The 25,495-nt window shown below is 39.2% G+C and overlaps 1 protein-coding gene across 1 annotated transcript in view; it reads left to right on the top strand.

The window, feature by feature from the left end:
• Positions 1-165: 165 nt before the first annotated feature.
• Positions 166-25,495, top strand: part of LOC115123636 (WD repeat-containing protein 5) — a 29,512-nt gene continuing 4,182 nt past the window's right edge. Inside the window, exons 1-7 of the mRNA XM_029652989.2 lie at positions 166-358; positions 6,586-6,714; positions 7,092-7,200; positions 10,598-10,671; positions 10,762-10,851; positions 23,882-23,971; positions 24,105-24,188. Of these exons, the coding sequence (XP_029508849.1) occupies positions 6,643-6,714; positions 7,092-7,200; positions 10,598-10,671; positions 10,762-10,851; positions 23,882-23,971; positions 24,105-24,188 (519 nt within the window). The 5' untranslated portion in view covers positions 166-358; positions 6,586-6,642. The remainder of the gene's footprint in view (positions 359-6,585; positions 6,715-7,091; positions 7,201-10,597; positions 10,672-10,761; positions 10,852-23,881; positions 23,972-24,104; positions 24,189-25,495) is intronic.

Here is a 25,495-nt window from a genome sequence, read left to right as displayed (position 1 = left end):
CTATTCATACACGTCTGTATTGTTGATGTGTCGTGACATGTGTAACTAGGTTTCTCTCAGTCCAAAACCCAAAGTTTACAAACGTGATTCTAATCAGAACCACCGTCAAATCGTCCCTCCACGCTTGCCGTATGCACTGCCTAAGCACACATGCGCAATGTGCGTCTTCTTCACTGCCACATTCCCCGCCTGAGCCCTAAACTGAAACGAACTGGCCCTAGAATTTTATTCGTGCTCAATTAGGGCGAAAATACGTTCATCGTATTTATAGGCTAAACACATTCGTGTAATTAATAAGATTTCTTCCTGAAGGAAGAAAAGTCAGCCGAGCAAATACATTTTAACATTGGGCCTTACCGTGAGTATCCCTGATTTTATTGTTTGAATGGAGTAACGTCAGCTAGCTAGCCTGGTAACTAGTCGAGCTTGCAATTTGCATGTGCAGTGAGAAGCTAGACAAACGAGAGAGTAAGGCCATCTGTGTTTAACATAGTTAACTATATTTTGAAGGATAGGATTCATACAATAACTACCTGGATTAAAACCATTGGCTAGCTATTATCACCAACAAGATGCACACTACGTTAGTGTTTGCGAACAACATTGCTAGCATAGCTAGAAAAGAAACAGGCCCATCTGCGGTAAATGAGGTTACTATAGCTATCTAACTCACGGTAATTGGTTTACTTGCAATGGCAGTTAGCTAGCTGGCCAGCCAGGTAACATAGTATCTCCTCTCTTTCTCCAGACAAACGAACGTCATTATTACTTAGTTAACTACTCGGCTCTACCTAGCTAACGTTACTTAGCTGTGCCATCCATGACTGGGTAGGAAGCCAGTGTGGGGGTAGTGTCAGTGTCGCTACGTTATTAACAAAATCATACCTAGGGTTCAAAATCATATCCAATATTGTTATATTAATCTACGAACTAAAGGGTAGCGTCTTGCGTTGTACCTATACAATTTATTATCCTTACATTTCCCCTGACATTATCGTCATCGAAAAGCTGACTAAACTCAACTCCATTGTCGTCACTAGTTACCACAGTCAGAATGCCTGCCTACTCGACCAATCAGCTGGAGTGTAACGATGCGTATACCGGTTTACGGTTCGTGGGGAAACGACCAATCAGATGAGGGCGTGTATGCAGATGAGGGACATGGGGTGTTTCTCAATTTGCATGCTATCGTGTTCCACATGCTCAAATATTTTTTACAACTAAACCAAAAGATGCCACAGCCTGTCGTTTCCAATGGGAACAAATTAGTCATAGTGGGCAGACCAAGCAATGAGATGGGCAGAGCCAAGCACGAGCTAGCGAGATCCTGTTGGCGTGTCCTAGCATCATTTCCATATTTGCGTTAGGGAACGCCTATGTGAAGTGCGCGTGTGCAATTACCCCATTTAGCCTTTTTGCACTTTCTAAACAACGCGATAAAAAAATCAGTCTACAAAACCTAGTCCACTCTGTTCATAACAGATTCGTTTTGGAAACAGAAAACTGTATATCAAATATTTAATTCATGAGAAGATTGGCAGAATGTTGCCCAAATCCATCTTCCATACCTTTTTCCATCTACCATATTTGGTAGTGAGTTGGAAACGCGATAAAAAAAAACAGTCTACAAAACGTAGTTCAATGCTTCACATTTATACCATCCAGTGAAATATCTATCTGTGTTCTCATGCTCCGAGTGTATTCACCGACCACGTTTTCTTGAGTATGTTCCTGTGAGGATGAGAGTGGAGAATGCATAAAACAATACATTTGAGAAACACTTGCACTCCCCCTGCTGTATTACCTCACGTGTCACTGAACCTTCTTCCGGCCAGGACAATGGCAACAATAGACGAAATATATATATATATAATAGCAGTAATGATGGACTGTCGTTTCTCTTTATATATATATATATATAAAGAGAAACGACAGTCCATCATTACTTTAAGACATGAAGGTCTGGCTACTTTGAAGAATCTCAAATATAAAATATATTTTGATTTGTTTAACACTGTTTTGGTTAGTACGTGATTCCATATGTGTTATTTCATAGTTTTGATGTCTTCAATATTATTATTTAAAAAATAAAGGAGAGCCGCACACTCTAGGAGCTCAGATGCAAAAATATTTATGTGTTTTATTTTTCGACACAAGCTGTCTTCATCAGGATATAATGACAAACACTGCGGGATGACTCAATCATGGCCAGGTGTGGCCTGATATCATTGGTTAATTCTCATATATTAAAATAGCATACAGGAAACATAAATTGATAGCGTACGATCATAGATACAATTTGGCTACATAAGCCTACAAACATTTACAATAGCAAAATCACAAGAATGGCTTCAGATCTAAGTCTACTTTGAGACCGAAGGGAGCAAGGGTCTTTTAAATTAAAGATCCAAGCAGCCTCTCGTTTTAACAATAAATTGTCGAGGTCACCCCCTCTCCTAGGGAGGGTGACATGTTCGATGCCAATATAACGTAGAGACAAAATCGAGTGGTTTTCTTCCAAAAAGTGGGCCACAACTGGGTAAGTCGAGTTTTTGCACCTAATGGTGCTCCGAGATACGTCCTTTTGTTTCGCGCTTTGTTTTACCCACATCATTTATACCACAAGGACGAGTTATAAGATAAATAACTGCCTTAGTGGAGCAGGTGATAACACCTTTTGATTGGGATCTGTTTTCCTGTTTGGGGCTGTTTTGAAGGATCTACTTTTATAAGTTCCATTGTATTGAGCACAGCCATTACACTTGTAGTTTCCATCCAGTAGGGGTGCAAATACATGTTCTGCAGGGATATCTTGGGATGGTAAATCCGAGTTTACCAGTTGATGTAGAAAATAGTGAAAATAAAGAAAAACCCTGGAATGAGTAGGTGTGTCCTAACTTTTGACTGGTACTGTAATTGTTAACATATCAAGATAAAATATTTTAGTCACGCAACATTTGAGATGTGAATATTCAACATTTCATTCTGAAGTCAGAAGTGTATTTTCTCTTGATCTGCGCAAATAATGTCTGCCATTGATTTCAATAGATTATGTGTCATTTTTATGTGGTTGCGTCATTTCTTTTTATACTTTCTGTTGGAGCATGTATCGATGTACATATTTTGAAGCATGCAAACGAGTACGCATTGGAGAAGTGCCCTCCGTGTTCCAATTTGTGTGCTCGGAGCACGGTAGTATGCATTTTGAGAAACTCCAATGGATTTATTTTATTTAGTGATCAATTATTTGGTTATTTGTTAGCTATAATAAAACCAACCTTTCCAAATGCAAAATGGTAATCCGATGTCTTATTCTAACTCAGCTTATGATGTTTGCCCTTACTCATTGTTACTTGTCTTAACCGTAAATAGGTTTTCTCCAATGTCTGCGTTTGTTTTTAAAACGGCATGAAGACAAACAAATTGATACGTGATTTTGGAGATTATTTTCGTAATCCACAAGTAAAATGTACAGTTTCACATTCATTTATTAAATTGGCAGATTTTAAGAAACTTCAACCCTGTTACCTTATTTGGCACAGGAACTTAATAAAGGCATTTATTTAACTTAAAATAGACTTGCAGTACACCTTTGGACTAGCATGGCACTTTTTTTCTAGACATGCAAAGCTTTTTACCTGCTATTTATTTAATTGTCCCACCCACCCTCTCTTCAGAGGACAAACGTAACTTTGTTTTACATTTCCGTTTTTTTGTTACATGTACAGTTGGAGTCTGAAGTTTACATACTTAGGGTTGGAGTCATTAAAACTCGTTTTTCAACCACTCCACATATTTCTTGTTAACAAACTATAGTTTTGGCAAGTCAGTCAGGACATCTACTTTGTGCAGTCATTTTTTTCACTGATAATTCACTGTATCACAATTTCAGTGGGTCAGAAGTTTACATACACTAAGTTGACTGCCTTTAAACAGCTTGGACAATTCCAGAAAATGATGGCATTTCAATCTTCTGATGGGCTAATTGACATCATTTGAGTCAATTGGAGGTGTACATGTGGATGTATTTCAAGGCCTACCTTCAAACTCAGTGTCTCTTTGCTTGACATGGGAAAATCAAAAGAAATCCACCAACACCTCAGAAAAACAATTGTAGACTTCCACAAGTCTGGTTCGTCCTTGGGAGTAATTTCCAAATGCCTTAAAGTACCACTTTCATCTATACAAACAATAGTATGCAAGTATCAACACCATGGGCCCACGCAGCCGTCATACCGCTCAGGAAGGAGAGCGTTCTCTCCTAGAGAAGAACGTACTTCGGTGCGAAAAGTGTAAATCAATCCCAGAACTACAGCAAAGGACCTTGTGAAGATGCTGGAGGAAACGTGTACAAAACCATCTATATCTACAGTAAAACAAGTCCTATATCGACATAACCTGAAAGGCGCCACTCAGCAAGGAAGAAGCCACTGCTCCAAAACCACCATAAAAATGCCAGACTACGGTTTGCAACTGCACATGGGGACAAAGATCATACTTTTTGGAGAAATGCCCTCTGGTCTGATGAAGCAAAATTGAACTGTTTGGCCATAATGACCATCGTTATGTTTGGAGGAAAAAGGGGGAGGCTTGAACGCTGAAGAACATCATCCCAACCTTGAAGCACTGGACTGGCAGCATCATGTTGTGGGGGTGCTTTGCTGCAGGAGGGACTGGTGCACTTCACAAAATAGATGGCATCACGAGAAAGGAAATTTATGTGGATATATTGAAGCGACATCTCAAGACATCACTCAGGAAGTTAATGCTTGGTCGCAAATAGGTCTTCCAAATGGACAATGACCCCAAGCATACTTCCAAAGTTGTGGCAAAATGGCTTAAGGACAACAAAGTAAAGGTATTGGAGTGGCCATCACAAAGCCCTGACCTCAATCCCATAGCAATGTTGTGGGCATAACTGAAAAAGCGTGTGCGCGCAAGGAGGCCTACAAACCTGACTCAGTTACACCAGCTCTGTCAGGAGGAATGGGACAAAATTCACCCAACTTATTTTGGGAACCTTGTGGAAGGCTACCCAACACTTTAGATCCAAGTTAAACAATTTAAAGGAAATACACTCAATTAGTATTTGGGAGCATGTAAACTTCTGACCCACTGGGAATGTGATGAAAGTGATGAAATCATTCTCTCCACTATTATTCTGACATTTCACATTCTTAAAATAAAGTGGTGATCCTAACTGACCTAAGACAGGGAATTTTTACTTTGATTAAAGTTCAGGAATTGTGATAAACTGAGTTTAAATGTATTTGGCTTAAGGTGTATGTAAACTTCTGACTTCAACTGTACATTTATTCTTCTACTTTTATGCACAGTATTACGTGGTAGGAATACAGTTTGATATACACATTACATATGAAATGGTACTCATTACATACTCTTGCAATAAGTGCCATGTGATCTTTAGTGACCACAGAGTTAGGACACCAGTTTTAAAGTACCACATTCAGTTTTATTAAAGAGCATTCCATTGTTACTTAGTACTTCAACATTATTCAAATGAAATTAATGTTGTAAAAAGTGATCCGTCTTTGAATTTACTGCCTTATTGTTAGTTTCAGATGCATATTTATTTTTGGCTTTTGTCTGTCTTTCCGCCGGTGGCACTATTCATACTTCTTTGTGCCCACAACTTGAAACAGAACACCATTTAATAGGAGAACTTTATTCTCCCATCTGAGTTTGCCAAAGATCATGAATATGATATATTACTATTGGAATGATAGGCTTGTAGGGAACAAACGACTTTGCTCTATCAAATAGAATGGGCCAATTGTGCTGGGCCAATTGTGCGTCGCCCCATGGACCTCCCGGTCGCGGCCGGCTGCGACAGAGCCTGGGCTCGAACCCAGAATCTCTGGTGGCACAGCTAGCACTATGATGTAGTGCCTTAGATCACTGCGCCATCCGGGAGGCCGAAAATTAGGCCTTTTCTAAAAAAACGTAATATGCACCATCACAATCCCTCATCTGATTGGTCGAGTAACTAGTGACGACCCATGGTGAACTCCATGGTGAATGACATTTCTGATTAACTCCACCAACGGAGTTTAGCAGAGACCAGGCTTTGTTGAATTCTTCTCCGACGACATAGATTTGCCCAAGGTCAATACATAAAAAAAACTGTCCTCTAGTTGCATGCCTTTCTTTGCTGAAATCCATACTTTTTCATTAAATGTTTAATCAAATACAACCACCAACTGTTTGCTCATTGCTGTTCCTCTAAGATGGCAACTCAGCACAAATGCGCATGTGTCAATTGAATCTCAACAAGGAAACAGTCTGGTTAATTGGTTAAGGTTTTATTAATAAGTATGGATTTCAGCAAACAAAGGCACACCTACAGAGGACAAACATGGGTACAGGGTAAGCGTTTCATAAGAAGTTTTTGTTGTTGAAGTATTGACCTTGGGAGAATCGACGTAGTCAGAGCTGAGTTCCACAAAGCCTGGTTTCAGCTCAACTCAGTTGGACTTCATCAGAAACGTCCTTCACCATGGAATTGAGTTTAGTCGGCTACATCTTGGCATAATGAACATTCCTTTCTGCTCTCCTCTTTTGCAGGCTGGTTGTCCCACGTGCTTTCACGAACCAATCCCACTCGGCTCCATCACTATCACCATGGCAACAGAGGAGAAGAAACCAGAAACTGAGGCCACTAAAACGTCATCTGCATCTGCCAGCCAGAGTAAGGTATGGGTTCATGCTTGCCCTCATTGTCGCCAGATAGCGTGACAGCTGTCTGCAGGTATGGCTCCTGGTAACTGCATGTCACGTTAGAATGATTCCATCTGACGGAAGACATTGGCTAGCCTTATTACCATTCAAATGTTTTTTTCCTATGGATTTGTACAGATGGGCTACAACCCCATTGGTTCCCTGGGACTTGCGTTGATGAAACCTCTGTCACTTGATACTCAAATATACCGTGTAGCCAGATTGTCCCGTGTCTCTGCTATTTACATAGTGTCTGAATCTTTTCTTTTTTTTTACGGGAAATTGCCTTAAATGCTTCTACAGATATCAACTGAATTGCTTTCCTGTTCCAAATGTTTACTTCCCCTATTTAGTCGGCACCAGTCAAGCCCAACTACACCCTGAAATTCACCTTAGCCGGCCACACAAAAGCAGTTTCGTCTGTCAAGTTCAGTCCCAGTGGAGAGTGGCTCGCCAGTTCATGTAAGTTTTTATGATGAGTGCTTTAGGTGGGGTTAGAACAGTAGGTTTACCGAATACTGCTATTAGGCTTGTAACTTTGCATGCACAAGTTGTTGTAGAATAAAATGTATAACATTTAATTAAATGCAATGTTCTTTCAATGTAAATGATCTGATAACAGTTAGACATGCTCCGGAACTTTGGCGACTTTAAACCTCCTGCTTTGGGCTGGATGTCTAGTTCATACTCTACATGCATAATCTATGAGCAGAATTACTGTTTTAACTAAATTAGACATGAAATCCCTAGTTTGAAAGTGACAGTTTTTATGGAAGATATGCTGCGCCATATTCCCCCACGTTGGCCGCCCCCCCCCTAGCAATTCAAGTTCCAGAGAGCGAACAATGACGTGGTGCACATATCTGCACATATGTGATTTAGTATGCAATTTTGCTTTTTGGCTCGCGAGCGATACTTTCAGAACTACGGGCTAAAAAGTATACCAAAGTACCAGAGAATTTCTAATCGAATATCCAAACACTTTAGTATTCCATTCCTTACGAGAGTATTCATTTAAAAATAATAATAAATATAGGCCTTATAACAATGAAAATGCTTTGTCTTTGCGCCATACAAGTCTATAGCCTATCATGACATTTGACATTAATTTAATAAACCAAAATTTGACCGTTTGTTTTGACGGGCACTGCATAAAAACGACACGTGTAGCCTGCACTGGTGTGAAACGTGTCAGGCGATCAAAGCGGAACTACAGTCAGAGGCTCCATATGTAGCCTAGCAAGTGAAGTGGGATATTTCGAATCTGTGCAAAATGGAATTAAAACTACGGAATTAAGTTACCTTAGTGAGAAGCAGTAGACTACAACGAGCAACCAACAGGTTGGCTGTTGTTAAACTTGAATGGAGTTGTTGTAGACAAGTATGGAGAGCGCAGCAAAACCGCCTCAGTTAGCCTTGCTAGTTGGCTAACTTAGCTGGTTAGCATAGCTAGCTTCTTTACGTCGATTTGAGGCAGTCAAAACAGGCACTACCAGATAAAGGGCTAGGAATTGGCAGGGACAATATAATTTAATTACAATATTTGGGTGCCGATATGTATTCTCACGATTCTATGTATTGCGATTTGATGTTCCAAACGTATTGCTCACTATATGTCTGCTGCAGAGAGACGAGAGGGCATGAGAAAATGAGTCTCGATCATTCATGGAAATAGCTGGAAACATTTTGGCTCAAACTATTTAAAAAGATGGAGAACAAAAGAAATTACATAATTTTGGCGCAAGTGTGGGCGACTAGCGCCAACATCGCTACCTTTTAAAAATGCAAATCGACACTTGGAGTTTATATACTATCGCAATACAGTGCCTTCAGAAAGTATTCACACCCCTTCAGATTTTGTTGTTACAACATGAATAAAAAAAATATTACATTGATATTTGTCACTCGCCTACACACAATACCCCATGATATCAAAGTGGAATTATGTTTATATAAATGTTTACAAATTAATTAAAAATGAAAAGCTGAAATGTCAGTGGGTCAACAAGTATTCAACCCCTTATGTCAAGCCTAAATAACGTCAGGAGTAAAAATGTTCTTAACAAGGCACATAATACGTTGCATGGACTCACTCTGTGTGCACAATAGTGTTTGACAAGGTTTCTGAATGACTACCTCATCTCTGTACCCCACACATACAATTGTCTGCAAAGTCCCTCAGTCGTGCAGTGAATCAAACACAGATTCAACCACAGACCAAGGAGGTATTCCAATGCCTCGCAAAGAAGGGCACCTATTGGTAAATGGGTAAAAAAAAGTAAACATTAAATACCCCTTTGAGCATGGTGAAATATTAAGTACACTTTAGATGGTGTATCAATACACCCAGTCACTACAAAGATACAGGCATCCTTCTTCCTAAATTAGTTGCCGGAGAGGAAGGAAACCGCTTAGGGATTTCACTGAGGTCAATGGTTATTTTAAAACGGTTAGAGTTTAATTGCAGTGATAGTTTTCTCCTATGGATGGATCAACAACATTGTAGTTACTCCCCAAAAATAACCTACTTGACAGTGACAAGAAAGAAGCCTGTACAGAATGAAACTATTCCAAAACATGCATCCTGTTTGTAGTAAGGCACTTCAAAATAGTGTGGCAAAGAAGTTAACTTTATATTCAGGTCATAAAGTTGTTATGTTTGGGGCAAACACAACATGTCATTGAGTACCACTCTAAATATTTTCAAGCATGGTGATGGCTGCATCATGTTATGGGTATGCTTGTCAATGGCAAAGACTAGTGAGTTTAGGATAAATGGGAACGGAATAGAGCTAAGCACAGGCAAAATCCTAGAGGAAAACCTGGTTGTCTGCTTTCCAACATACTGGGTGACAAATCCACCTTTAAGCAGGACAATAACCTTTTTAAAAAACTAATTTGGTTAAAATCTAAGGCAAGACTTAAATTGGTGTCTCGCAATGATCAACAACCAACCTGACAAAGCTTGAAGAATTGTGAAAATAATACTGTTCTTCAAATATTGTACAATCCAGGTGTGCAATGCTCTTAGACTTACTCAGAAAAAGTCACAGCTGTAATCGCTGCAAAAGGTGATTCTAACATGCATTGACTTTGGGTTGAATACTTATCTAATCAAGATAAACTTCACATTTTAGTGTCCTTTTGTTGTCCCCAGCACAGGGTATACCTGTGTTTTTTTATATATTTGTTCTATATATACATTCAATGTTGTCATACCTGTTGCCTATATCCTTTTGATGTTTGCTTTCTCACCAAACACAAGGAAGAAAGAGGGGTGTGTGTATATATATATATATATATATATATATGGAGCACAGTGCATGTAAGATTTGTGAGTGTGATTTGATGGACATTGGTGCTTGCATGTACAGTTCCTTCAGAGTATTCACACCCCTTGACAAAAAACCCCAATGAAATACATTGTAATCCTACTTTTTAACACAACAAAATGTGGAAAAAGTCAAGGGGGTGGGAATACTTTCTGAAGGTGCTGTATGTAACGGTTATTCCATCACTAACCAGATAGTATGACATGCTATGGCAGCAAGAATATTGTCTGACTAGTGCAAATATGGCTACTTTCTCTCTCCCTCCTGTCTCACATAGTGCTGCTCTGTTTGCTACTGCAGCAGGGTGGGGGAAGGGCAGCGGCTGGTGTCTTTCCCTAGTTGTGCAGCAAGTGCCCAGGTTTTTAAGAACGTTTCACAAAAAACACATGTATTTTGGCTATCGGGATATCCCCAAAAAACGAAACATTATTAGAGTGGTGAAAATATTTCAAATGCCCATCCCTAATGATAACACTACATTTCAATAGAAAATGCTTATGTAACCTGTCTTGAAATATGTTTTACAGCTGCTGACAAACTGATAAAAATTTGGGGAGCTTACGATGGAAAGTTTGAGAAAACAATATCGGGACACAAACTTGTGAGTTCAAGCTTCCATTATATACATATTTTTATGGATATGCCTCTAGTGTGGCACAAACCAAGTTGCCCTTTCACTTGTCATCTGCAGGGTATCTCAGATGTCGCCTGGTCCTCAGACTCCAACCTCCTGGTTTCAGCATCTGACGACAAGACTCTAAAGATCTGGGACGTCAGCTCGGTAAGAGGCAGGATGGGGAGGTTATTCTCAGAAATATAGAATAAGGGGGCTGGTTTGGAGATGGCATAGAACAGACATGCTTCTGTATTAGGCTAAGAAATGATTCCAAAGTACATTTAATCTCAAGTATTTTATTTTCTCTGTTATGGTGTGAGCACTGAAAAGACATGCATTTTTGTTGCTGACACTCCGCTGTTCAGATGAAGGGAATTAATACTCTATAATGTGCACCACTGCAGCGGTCAACTCAAACTGCAGTGTGTAGCTGCGGGCAAAGAAATTCAAAGCATATACTTTATCACTCAGGATGTAACTTTCCAGTGCTACTATTTTTGCCATGTAATGTTATGAAATAGTAAATTCAGTTGAAGATGCTACATGTAGAATGTCTCACCCATGTGGAAGCTAGGTGAATTGCAACAACACTTAAGCTGAATATAAACAAACAATCAATCAATGTAGTTATAAAGCCCTTTTTACATCAGCCGATGTCACAAAGTGCTGTACAGAAACCCTGTCTCAAACCCCAAACAGCAAGCAATGCAGATGTAGAAGCACGGTGGTTAAGAAAAACTCCCTAGAAAGGCCAAAACCTAGGAAGAAACCTAGAGAGAAACCAGGCTCTGAGGGGTGGCCAGTCTTCTGGCTGTGCCGGGTGGAGATTATGACAGAACATGTTCAAGATGTTCATATATGACCAGCTGGGTCCGATAATAATAATCACAGTGGTTGTAGAGGGTGCAGGTCAGCACCTCAGGCGTAAATGTCAGTTGGCTTTTCATAGCCGATCATTCAGAATTAGAGACAGCAGGTGTGGTAGAGAGAGGCCAACAGCAGGTTTGGGACAAGGTACTACGTCCAGTGAACAGATCAGGGTTCCATAGCCACAGACAGAACAGTTAAAACTGGAGCAGCAGCATGACTAGGTGGACTGGGGACAGCAAGGAGTCATCAGGCCAGGTAGTCCTGAGGCATGATCCCAGGGCTGAGGTCCTCCGGGAGGGGAGGGAGACAGAGAATTAGAGGGCGCACACTTAAATTCACACAGGACACCGGATAAGACTGGAGAAATACTCCAGATATAACAGACTGACCCTAGCCCACCGACACAAACTATTGCAGCATAAATACTGGAGGCTGAGACAGGAGGGGTCGGGAGGCGCTATATGACCCTGTCAGACTTTCCCCCTTCCCTGCATCCCATTTCCCCGCAATATGTGGTGACTTGGTGGCTATGGAAACTAGTGGATAACACTTGCGCTTGAGTGTTTTACTTTGTTTCATCCACCAGCTTCAAACAACTGAAAATACAATATTTTGAAAATATATTTCACAGCGATTTTTAGATTGTACAATGATTCTGAACACCATGAATTGCTTGTTTTGTCACAAACTGAAATGATTTCTGTGGCTGTAATTTCAGTTTTCAATTTATTTGGATGTTTTGTGATTTGGATGTAGACTGTTGATGGAAATGTAGCCCTATGTGGTGCAATGGAGGCCTTGATGGTATAAGCCAGTGCAGACACAACTGTCATTTGATAAAACTGTTAAAAATAAATGTAGATGGGTCTTGGATTGAGGGGTGAAGGTGGTCAGGGGTTGTCAACTGGTGGCCCGTGAGCCAAATTCAGTCAGCGGGCTATTTTATTTGCCCCTCAAGTTCTCTGAGTAAAAAATTTAATAAAAAATAGGTTGTAATAAAATAATGGTACTTATTGAAAAAAAATCAAGATTCTCTAGAAAACGTTGGCCTTAATGCAAATATAAGCCCAGCTCATTTTACATAAAATATATAGGCAAAAATACTGTTACTGTAAAAACGTGATTTTTTTTGTTTTATTTCCAATATGCAAATAGTTGGAATTGGTCAAACTCGCAGTTTAATACATGTACAAAATCATCCTCTTTTCCTAAAATCATGATGGTCATTACTTTTATTTATTTACATGAAAGGGGAGGTTAACTTGGCTCCAGACAATCGATCTGAGATCGACTTAAGTTTCAGTTATGCCAAACATGTCTCAGCATTTAAAAAAAGAAAGATATAAAGCTAGAGAATGAGAAATACCGGAGGTTTTGCACAGGTTCAGCCGACTAGCGCTAGCTAACGTTAACCTCTCTGGGATATGTGGGACGGTAGCGTCCCACCTCGCTAACAGCCAGTGAAATTGCAGGGCACCAAATTCAAAACAACAGAAATCCCATAATTAAAATTCCTCAAACATACAAGTATTTTACACCATTTTAAAGATGAACTTGTTGTAAATCCAGCCACAGTGTCCGGTTTCAAAAAGGCTTTACAACGAAAGCACACCAAACGATTATGTTAGGTCAGTACCTAGTCACAGAAAAACAAAGCAATTTTTCCAGCCAAAGAGAGGAGTCACAAAAAGCAAAAATAGAGAAAATTAATCACTAACCTTTGATCTTCATCAGATGACACTCATAGGACTTCATGGTACACAATACATGTATGTTTTGTTTGATAAAGTTAATATTTATATTCAAAAATCTGTTTACATTGGCACCTTATGTTCAGTTGTTCCAAAACATCCAGTGATTTTGCAGAGAGCCACATCAATTTACAGAAATACTCAAAATAAACATTGATAAAAGATACAACTGTTATGCGTGGAATTTTAGATCCACTTCTCCTTAATGCAACCGCTGTGTCAGATTTTTTAAAACTGTACGGAAAAAGCACCCCATGCAATAATCTGAGTACAGCGCTCACAACAACACAAGCCATACAGATGTCCGCCATGTTGTGGAGTCAACAGAAGTCAGAAATAGCATTATAAATGTTCACTTACCTTTGATCTTCATCAGAATGCACTCCCAGGAATCCCAGTTCCACAATAAATGTTTGATTTGTTCGATAACGTCCATTTATGTCCAAATACCTCATTTTTGTTTGCGTTTAGTACACAATCCAAACTCACGATGCGCGGGCAAGTCCAGGCAAAAGTTCAGACGAAAAGTTATATTACAGTTCGTAGAAACATGTCAAACAAACTATAGAATCAATCTTTAGGATGTTTTTTTTATCGTAAATCATCAATAATGTTTCAACCGGAGAATTCCTTTCTGTAGAAATGCAATGGAACAGAGCGAACTCTCACGTGAGCACGTGTGATCAGCTCATGCCACTCTGCCAGACCTCTGACTCATTCAGCTCCCATTCCCCCCTTCACAGTAGTAGCATCAAACAAAGTTCTAAAGAATGTTGGCATCTCGTGGAAGCCTTAGGAAGTGCAATATGACCCCATAGACACTGTATATTCGATAGGCAATAATTTGAAAAACTACAAACCTCAGATTTGCCACTTCCTAGTTGGATTTTATCTCAGGTTTTTGCCTGCCATATGAGTTCTCTTATACACAGACATCATTCAAACAGGTTTAGAATCTTCAGAGTGTTTTCTATCCAAATCTACTAATAGGCAAATATTAGCAACTGGGCCTGAGTAGCAGGTAGTTTACTCAGGGCACCTTATTCATCCAAGCTACTCAATACTACCCCCCAGTCCCAAAGAAGTTAACTGCCGTGTAAATTTTATTTAAAAAATATTTTTTTACAATCTATTTGGAGTCATAGACTATAATATTGTACAAAATAATATTGTAATACTCTACTGTATACATTTTTCCTTCATCACGATCAGTTTGTTATAACCAGTTTTAGGAGGAAGTGTCATTTACCCCTTCCTTCACCCGACAGTTGGCTGCCCATCTGATAATGGCCGCTCAAAACTACACCTAAACTATATTGAAACTAATTTCACTCATATATGTAGCCTAAAGAAAGAGCATATTATAAGGTTTATAAAATAACTGCTCTTGCCAAACAACTCAAAACATTTAGCAAATGAGCTCTATTTCAAAATGTAACTTTTTCCAAAGATGACTGCGGTTCCATGTATTCAACACCTGAGCATTCACGGCTGCATATAGGCAAGGAAGCACAGACTTGTAACATAATCAAACTTAAAATATGCTATTCTGTTATTTTCTTACCAGCTGACTACACCAGGGGCGCACGTATGTTGATTATGTCCATCCACACCTGACGTGATCAGGACCGCAGGTTGAAATATGAAGAAGACCTCTGAACCAACTATATTAATTTGGGGACATGTCGAAAAGCTTTAAACATTCGTGGCAATTTAGCTAGCTAGCTTGCTGTTGCTAGCTAATTTGTCCTGGGATATAAACATTGGCTTGTTATTTTACCTGAAATGCAAAAGGTCCTCTGACAATTAATCGACAGATAAAATGGTAAACCGAGTTAGTTTCTAGTAAACTCTCCTCCTTCAGTCTTCTTCTTTGGACTTTGTAGTGGTTAGCAACCAATTTTAAGGTGCATTACCACCACCAACTGTACTGGAGTGTGAACCTCAGTTCATCTTTCAATCACCAATGTGGGTATATGCTCCTAAAAACCAATGAGGAGATGGGACAGGCAGGATGTGCAACGCGTCATAAGTAGAACCAAGTTCTATTTTAGCGCCTGGCTAGGCAGACACTCATGAGCAGTTTGGATGCAACAATTGAATAATATGTGTATGGTCAGCGTGTTAGGTTCATAATGTTTAAGACCTGCCAAAACAAAACAATGGATTAACACTTGAGTTGTGTAGTTTAGCATGTTTTTTATTTATTTTTTACATGGCCTACAGTAACAAACTAATGAAAATCCTATTGTATTCTTAGATTTTTTTCGTATTCTGTGACCTTCATAAACCCAACCAAAGGATTTATTAGAATGTTGACGCTAAAACAACTGGGAATTGGCTCAGAATGTGATGGCTAGAGGCCCGGCTTTTCTAGTGTAAAAAAGACTTAACATTAAATAATCAACAGCAAATACATATAGGGCTGGGCGATGTGGCCAAAAATGTTTTTCATGTTGACGGTATTTTATGTTTTTGAATAATATAAGTTCTACATTTGCTTTGAGTAGTGCATGACCCTAGGGTGGTAACACAAGTATTCACACCCCTTTTCCATATTTTGTTACAAGGTGCGAGTAAAATTGATTTGTCTTTTTTTGTGTTAACAATCTACACAAAATACTTGAATGTCAGTGGAAGAAAATGTATTATGAAACCTTTCCACGCATGGATTGTAGAATATTTCACTTTCTTAAAATTCTTCAAACTTTGTCAAGTTGGTTGTTGTTCATTGCTAGACAGCCATTTTCAAGTCTTGCCATAGAATTTTGAGCCGATTTTAAAGAAAACTGTAACTAGGCCACTCAGGAACATTCGATGTCGTCTTGATAAGCAACTCCGGTGAATTTGTCGCCCAGTGTCTGTTTGAAAGTAGCCTGAAACAGGGTTTCCCTCTTGGATTTTGCCTGTGCTTTGCTCCATTCCATTACTTTTTATCATAAACTGCATAGTCCTTGCCGATGACAAGCATACCCATAACATGATGCAGCCACCATCATGCTTGAAAATATGAAGAGTGGTACTCAGTGATGATGTTGGATTTGCCACAAATTATAACACTTTGTTTTCAGGACATAAAGTTCATGTCTTTGCCACATTTTTAGCAGTTTTACTTTAGTGCTTTATTGCAAACAGTATGCAAGTTGTGGAATATTGTTGTTCTGTGCCGGCTTCTTTTCTCTCTGTCATTTAGCTTATTATTATTGTGGAGTAACTACAATGTTGATCCATTCTAAGTTTTCAAAGGGATATTCACGGGTTTTTAATCTGTGGTTGACTCTGTTTTGAAATTCACTGCTTTACTGAAGGACCTTACAATTATCTGTATGTGTGGGGTACAGAGATGAGGTAGACCGTTCATAAATCATGTTAAACACTATTATCTGTATGTGTGGGGTACAGAGATGAGGTAGACCGTTCATAAATCATGTTAAACACTATTATCTGTATGTGTGGGGTACAGAGATGAGGTAGACCGTTCATAAATCATGTTAAACACTATTATCTGTATGTGTGGGGTACAGAGATGAGGTAGACCGTTCATAAATCATGTTAAACACTATTATCTGTATGTGTGGGGTACAGAGATGAGGTAGACCGTTCATAAATCATGTTAAACACTATTATTGCACTCAGAGTGAGTCCATGCAATTTATTATGCTCAATAAAGATTGCAAAATTGTGGTTTATGAACTGATACATTTTACATTATTATACAAAATTATTGCAAACAATAGAATGTTATATATGGGGATGCAACCATCCCAGCTCTGCAGATTCTTCTACGAAGAGACAATCGTTAGATCATTTGTTTTGGTACTGTCCATATGGAGCTTGTTTTTGTTTGCATGTTCAGGAATAGATGAAGAATTGCAACATTTACTGGAGTTAACTCTGCAAATAGCACTGCTGGGTGATTTGAAAAGTCAAAGTCAATCGATCAATAATATAATAAATATTTTTGCTAAAGTATTATCTTTCATTTACAATCTGTAGAAACTATGAGAATAGAAAGATTCAGAACTTTTGTGAAACAGCACAGTTGATAAATATATGTTCAATAGAAATCAAAACTGGATGGTGTTCAGAGATAGATGGGAGGGGTTGAGTGGAGCTGAAAGGGGATAACTAAAAACAACAAGATAACTAATGTCAATTTTACTGTGTCCTTAAAATGTATGTAGGTTCAGAACTTTTGTGAAACAGCACAGTTCACCTTTACTTGTTCCACATTTTGTAACGTTACAGCCTTATTCTAAAATGTGTTATTGTTTTTAACCCCCTCAATCAATCTACACAAAATACCCCATAACGACAAAGCATGACAAAGCAACAACAGACTTTCTGAAATTTTTGCTAATTTGATTGAAAATAAAAAAACGTAGCACTAAAGTATTCAGATCCTTTACTCAGTACTTTGTTGATGCACATTAGGCAATGATTACAGCCTCGTCTTGCTGGGTATGACGCTACAACCTTGGCACACCTGTATTTGGGGAGTTTCTCCCATTCTTCTCTGCAGATCCTCTCAAGCTCTGTCAGGTTGGATGGGGATCTCAAGGCTGATCAATGGAAACAGGATGCATCTGAGCTCAATTTCGAGTCTCATAGCAAAGGGTCTGAATACTTATGTAAATTAGGTATTTTTGTTTTATTTTGAATACATTTGTAAACATTTCTTAACCAGTTTGTTTTTACTTTGTCATTATGGGGTATTGTGTGTAGATTGATGAGGGGGAATTAATTTCATCAATTTTAGTGTAAGTTTGTAAGGTAACAAAATGTGGAAAAAGGGAAGTCAGAATACTTTACGAATGATTTATAGATTATATTAGTACCAGTTAAACAAATTAAAATATATTATATTTGAGATTCTTCAAAGTAGCCACCCGTTGCCTTGATGAAAGCTTTGTACACTCTCAACCAGCTTCATGAGGTAGTCACCTGGAATGCCTTTCAAATTAACAGGTGTGCCTTGTAAAAAGTTAATTTGTGGAATTTCTTTCCTTAACTCAACTAGGGTACATGGGATGCTAGCGTCCCACCTGGCCAACATCCAGTGAGATTGCAGAGCGCCAAATACAGAAATACTCATTATAAAAATTCAGAAAACAAAACATATTTTACATAGGTTTAAAGATTTACTTCTTGTGAATCCAACCACGGTGTCAGATTTAAAAAATGCTTTATGGGGAAAGCATACCGTACGATTATTTGAGAACATAGCCCAGCAGACAAATCATTACAAACAGTAACCACCCAAGTAGAAGAGTTACACAAGTCAGAAATAGAGAGAAAATTAATCCCTTATCTTTGATCTTCATATGGGTGCACTCAAGACATTCATTTACTCAAATGTTCCTTTTGTTTGATAGTCTCTTTATATCCAAAAACCTCAATTTATTTCGCGTTTTCTTCAGTAATCCACAGGCTCAAACGCAGTCAAAACAGGCAGACAAAAAATCCAAAAATGTCATAGAAACATGTCAAACGATGTTTATATTCAATCATCAGGTTGTTTTTAGCCTAAATTATCTAGAATATTTCAACCGGACAATAACGTTGTCAATATAAAAGGTAAACAAGACAGGCACTCTCTCGGGATTGCGCATGGAAAAAGCTCTGTGACATGTCAGGGTCCACTCATTCAGAGTGGTCTTACTCCCTCATTTATTAGAATACAAGCCTGAAACAATTTCTAAAGACTGTTGACATCTAGTGGAAGGCATAGAAACTGCAATTTGAGTCCTAATTCAATGGATACTGTAATGACATTGAATAGAAAACTACAACAACAAAAAAACTACTTCCTGAATGGATTTCACAGGTTTTCGCCTGCCAAATCAGTTCTGTTATACTCAGACACTGTTTTAACAGTTTTGGAAACTTTAGTGTTTTGTATCTAAATCTACCAGTTATGCATATCGTATTTTCGAACGTAAATAATCGATCAAATTGAAGACTGGATGATCTGTGTTCAATACAGGAGGAAAACAAACTAGCTAGCTTTCTGGTCACGCGCCTCTATCTAACAGTACACTACAAGTGACCCTCGTTCTGAACAGGGCTACTTCTTCATTACACAAAGGAAAAACCTCAAACAATTTCTAAAGACTGGTGACATCCAGTGAAAGCGGTAGGAACTGCAAGAAGTCCCTTAGAAATCTTGATTCTCAATGAAAAGCCATTGAAAAAAGAGTCACTTAAAAAAAAAAATCTGAATGGTTTGTTCTCGGGGTTTCGCTAAATAAGTTATGTTATATTCACAGACATGATTCAAACAGTTTTAGAAACTTCAGAGTGTTTTCTATCCAAATATACTAATAATATGTATATCTTATCTTCTGGGGATGAGTAGCAGGCAGTTGAATTTGGGCATGCATTTCATCCGGATGTGAAAATACTGCTTCCTGTCACCAATAAGTTAATGCGTTTGAGCCAATCAGTTGTGTTGTGACAAGGTAGAGTTGGTATAAAAGACCAAGTCCATATTATGGCAAGAACAGCTCAAACGAGCAAAGCGAAACGACAGTCCGTCATTACTTTAAGACATGAAGGTAAGTCAATCTGGAAAATGTCAAGAACTTTGAAAGTTTCTGCAAGTGCAGTTGCAAAAACCACCAGGCGCTATGATGAACCTGGCTCTCATGAGGACTGCCACAGGAAAGGATGACCCAGAGTTACATCTGCTGCAGAGGATACTTTCATTAGAGTTACCAGCCTCAGAAATTACAACCCAAATAAATGCTTCATAGTTCAAGTAACAGACACATCTCAACATCAACTGTTCAGAGGAGACTGCATGAATCAGACTCATGGGTGAATTGTTGCAAAAAAACACTACTAAAGGACACCAATAAGAAGAAGAGACTTCCTTGGGCCAATAAACACGAGCAATTGACTTTAGACCGGTGGAAGTCTGTCCTTTTAGTCCGAGTCGAAATTTGAGATTGTTGGTTCCAACCGCGTGTCATTTGTGAGACGCAAAGTAGGTGAACGGATGATCTCTGCATGTGTGGTTCCCACCGAGAAGCATGGAGGAGGAGCTGTGATGGTGTGGGGGTGCTTTGCTGGTGACCCTGGCAGTGATTTATTTAGAATTCAAGGCACACTTAACCCGTGTATGACTACCACACTATTCTGCAGCAATACGCAATCCAATCTGGTTTGCGCTTAGTGGGACTATATTTTGTTTTTCCACAGGACAAAGACACAACACACCTTCAGGCTGTGTAAAGGCTATTTCACCAAGGAGAGTGATGTGCGGCCTCAGATGACCTGGCCTCAACAATCACCCGACCTCAACCCAATTGAGATGGTTTGGGATGAGTTGGACCGCAGAGTGAAGGAAAAGCAGCCAACAAGTGCTCAGCATATGTGGGAACTCCAAGACTTGGAAAAACATTCCAGGTGAAGCTGGTTGAGAGAATGGCAAAGGGTGGCTACTTAGAAGAATTTAAAATATATTTACAATTGTTTATCACTTTTTTTGGTTACTATGTTTCCATAGGTGTTATTTCATAGTTTTGATGTCTTCACTATTATTCTACAGTGTAGTAAAAATAAGGAAAAACCCTTGAATGAGTAGGTGTGTCCAAACATTTGACTGTGTGTTTGTGTGTGTGTGTGTTCGCGCGCGCACTCTGCATTCAGAAAGTATTCAGACCCCTTCCCTTTTCCACGTTACCTTACAGCCTTATTCTAAAATTGATTAATTGAAAAAAAAATGTTTTTGACATTTTTGCATATTTTTTTTCAAAATAAAAAAACAGAAGGGGAGCGAAGAGTAAACAAGTAGTGCGTAAGCTTAAAGAAATTGACATTACACAAGGCAGTTGCACATTTAACATTTAAATACTGTTAAAGAAGGTAAAGTAAAAACCCAAACCGGTCCATTCATCGATACCGGTGTGTGTGTGTGTATAGTAAAATACGGTATACCGCCCAGCCCTAAATACACATCACCAAATATACATATGTACACACATTGCACTGGAAGGAGTGGGATAAAGTGCAGACAATGGAAAAGAAAAAGCAGCGTACAACAATGAATGAAGTTTTATTCATTAGAGTAATGAGGGAATATGTTTAGACTGAACTGGGGTCCATTGGGCTCGTGACCGGCTAAAACAGGTGATGGTGGAGCGCTCTGCTCAAATCAAAAACTCATCTGTGCCACCGAGTCATATTGTCAACATAGCAGCTCAATGCATCGTTCAGAAATATATTCATGTATTTTCTATAAAATGTTTACTAAAACAAATCCCGCAATGACTGCAGGGACAAAGGACTTCCTGCTTCCTCTTGCCGAGTGGGATGCAGAAGCATCTACCGTAACGAATCAGCTCTCATGCCTTGAGATTTTACTGGCTTTAATCTGAGCATTTTCCCTCTAGTGTGGCAAGGCTTGAACAACATGTTACCAACAATTCAGTCCATTTCTATTTTGGTGGAGAATAAGGTGAACTTTAAGTCGCCATGGAAACTGTTGCACCTCAGGGTAGCCTTAACATTAGTTATCTGCATCTAGTGAAGACCCAGTGGGCAAAACCAGGTTGAAAAAACACCAGTATGACATCTTATTCTGATCGAAACTGGCTTCTTTTAAATTTATTTTTGCTGACCACAATATTACGTATTTTTCTGACCACCATATGACCAGTTGGTCAAAATGTCATATTTAAGCCCTCATCATAAACTGTAGTCTGGTTGTCACTACCAGGTTATTACGTACTGTAAAAAGTATTGCAGAGGATATAGTTGGATGTTGAAAACCTTGTTCATTACATTTCTGTGTTTCCCATGGTCACCAATTTAAAATTTAAATCTGCAACATATTCTGACATTTTAAAGTAGATCAAGAAAAGATCTGCATCAATGTTTTGCACATCTGCATACAGTAATTGTTTCATAATTCACCCACAGACATTACATGCATAGAAAGACTGGGACGGGGTGTATATACAAGCCCATTGTTTTAATTTCTGAATGATTACTGAGAGTGGTGTGATGGTGTAGGACCTCATCAAGGACCTTTTAGCATAGAATGGCATTTGGAGTGTAGTGGCCCTCTTGAAGAGTGGTGTGATGGGTCAGATCTGCAGTTGAAGAGAATCATTACAACTTCATCAATTATAGATTTTAAAAGAACTAGAAAAGGACATTCATAAAGACACTGTGGACTCGGCCGGCTAAAAGTATTTCCAGTTGAAGAGGTTTGTGGCACTTATAGCTTCAAAATAGAGCAACTAGCTCATGTACATACTTTGCGTCCTCCACCGCGGAGGTCAGGGGCATATTTTAGGACTTTCTGGGGGGCCAACGGTGGATCGACCTCCTGAGTTGTATGGCTTTTCATGACACTTACTGTAAGCATAATAAGAGAAGAATATGTATGAATGATTGGCATAATGTCGGCATGCAGGACAGAACAGTAATGCACAGTATAATATCTTTAACAGTCATAGTCTACTAAAAATGTCTCATTGTTTGTCAAATGTCTCAACTTTTCACATTTACTTACCAACTACAATTGAGCACACACACGTGGTGGCAAAGGCATATTTGTTCCTCTGACCCTTCATATTGAAGTGGGACATTTAATTCATTGGTCATCAATCTGAAACATTGTAAGAGGATAACAAAATGAAATGTCAGTTGGATAATGAAATGTTTGAGCTGATCCTTAGTGGTAAAGTTTAGCTTTAATCCTAACACGTTAATATTCAAACAACTTTCTATAAACACACCGCTCCATTGTCTCGGACAGAGGTTCCCCAAATTGAGGACAGCTTGGCAGTCTTAAAGTCAAATTTAAAAAAAAAAATCTAAATTAGGGACCATCTCTGATAGCTATAGCTGATAGCTTAATAATTGTTCTAGTGTCTTCTATGCAATGGGGGCATGGCCTACAAACACTATGGACATGTTTATATAAACGCAACAATTCCAACGATTTTACGGCGCTGCAGTTCATATTTGGAAATCAGTCAATTTAAATAAATTCATTTAGTTCCCAATTGATGGATTTCACACAGATATCAATCAAAATAAGATTTTTTTTAATGATTTCTAAATGACTTCATGAAAAAACCATCTTAATCTGGTTGTGATTTGGTTATAAGACATCTCGACCCGATTTCAACTAATAAAAGACGTCTTTATCATGTCAAGCCCACTGGGTAGGGATTTCTTTCCCCGCCCACATTGTCATGGTATTAAAAGGATAATGTGAGATTTTGTCTACTTTTCTACTTACCAAGAGTCAGATGAACTCATGAATACAATTGTTATGTCTCTGCGTCCAGTATGATGGAAGTTAAGAGGTAGTTTCCCAAGCCAATGCTAACTAGCTGTAGCGCAATGACTGGTAGGAAGTCTGCTGTTCTGGTAGACTTCCAGGCATTGCACTAATGCTATTCAGCGACGTCTCCTTAAACTACCTTCAACTGTTTTCTCTGCAGTTGCATCATAATCGCTACTTCGAGACCCTCCATGCAGTGGATGTTGGATCGACCATAATGAGCTCATACTGTGAACATGTTTAATTTAAACACACTCATTTCCTATTGCAGGGGAAATGTTTGAAGACATTGAAAGGCCACAGCAACTATGTCTTCTGCTGCAACTTTAATCCCCAGTCCAATCTCATCGTGTCTGGATCAGTGAGTCCTACCTACTAATGCAACACTGCTATTGTAATATTTTTGACATAGAAAAGGTTATTGCCAACCCTGATTTCTACCAAGGAGTGATGAATATTTGTTGCTGTGTGTGCTAACATGAGTTCTCTTCTAGTTTGACGAGAGTGTGCGGATATGGGATGTTAAAACCGGCAAATGCTTGAAGACCCTGCCGGCCCACTCTGACCCAGTCTCTGCAGTAAGAGATTATGCACATGTAGACACCTTCAATGAACCTAAAACAATGTACTTCAGATAATAGATTTTTCTGCTTATTAGCTTATAGTAGTTGATTATCACACCATCTGGTCAGTGTGCATTTGGAAAGTATTCAGACCCCTTGACTTTTTCCACATTTTCTTACGTTACAGCCTTATTCTAAAATGGATTACGTTTTTTTTTTTACCCCTCATCAATCTACACACAATACCCCATAATGACAGTGCAAAAACAGGTTTTATTAATTTTTGCAAATTTATAAATAAAACAACTGGAATTTACAGAAGTATTCAGACCCTTTACTCAGTACATTTTTGAAACACCTTTGGTAGCGGTTGCAGCCTTAAGTCTTTTTGGGTACACCTGTATTTGGGGAGTTTCTCACATTCTTCTCTGCAGATCCTCTCATGCTCTGTCAGGTTGGTTGGGGAGCGTTGCTGCACAGAGATGTTTGATCGGCTTCAAGTCTGGGCTCTGGCTGAGCTACTCAAGGACATTCAGAGACTTGTCCCGAAGCCACTCCTGCATTGTCTTGGCTGTGTGCTTATGGTTGTTGTCCTGTTGGAAGGTGAACCTTCGCCCCAGTCTGATGTCCTGAGCGCTTTGGAGCAGGTTTTCATCAAGGATCTCTCTACTTTGCTCAGTTCATCTTTCCCTCGATCCTGACTAGTCTCCCAGTCCCTGCCGCTGAAAAACATCCCCACAGCATGATGCTGCCACCACTATGCTTCACAGTACGGATGGTGCCAGGTTACCCCCAGATGTGACGCTTGGCTTTCAGGCCAAAGAGTTCAATCTTGGTTTGATCAGACCAAATAATCTCGTTTCTAATGGTCTGAGAGTATTTAGGTGCCTTTTGGCAAAATCTAAGTGGGCTGTCAGGTGCCTTTTACTGAGGAGTGGCTTCTGTCTGGCCACTCTTCCATAGGGGCCTGATTGGTGGAATGCTGCAGAGATGGTTGTCCTTCTGGCACTGTACATCTACCATCTCCACAGAGGAACTCTAGAGCTCTTTGAGTAACCATCGGGTGCTTGGTCACCTCCCTGACCAAGGCCCTTGTCACCCAATTGCTTAGTTTGGCCAGGTGTCCAGCCCTAGGAAGAGTCTTGGTGGTTCAAAACTTCTTCTATTTAAGAATGATGGAGGCCACTGTGTTCTTGGGGACCATCAATGCTGCAAAAATGTTTTTGTACCCTTCCCCAGATCTGTGCCTCGACACAATCCTGTCTCGGAGCACTACGGACAATTCCTTCGACCTCATGGCTTGGTTTTTGCTCTGACATGAA

Source organism: Oncorhynchus nerka, linkage group LG4 (assembly GCF_034236695.1).
Source record: "Oncorhynchus nerka isolate Pitt River linkage group LG4, Oner_Uvic_2.0, whole genome shotgun sequence".
Lineage (NCBI taxonomy): Eukaryota > Metazoa > Chordata > Actinopteri > Salmoniformes > Salmonidae > Oncorhynchus > Oncorhynchus nerka.
This window is presented reverse-complemented; position numbering and strand designations above follow the sequence as displayed.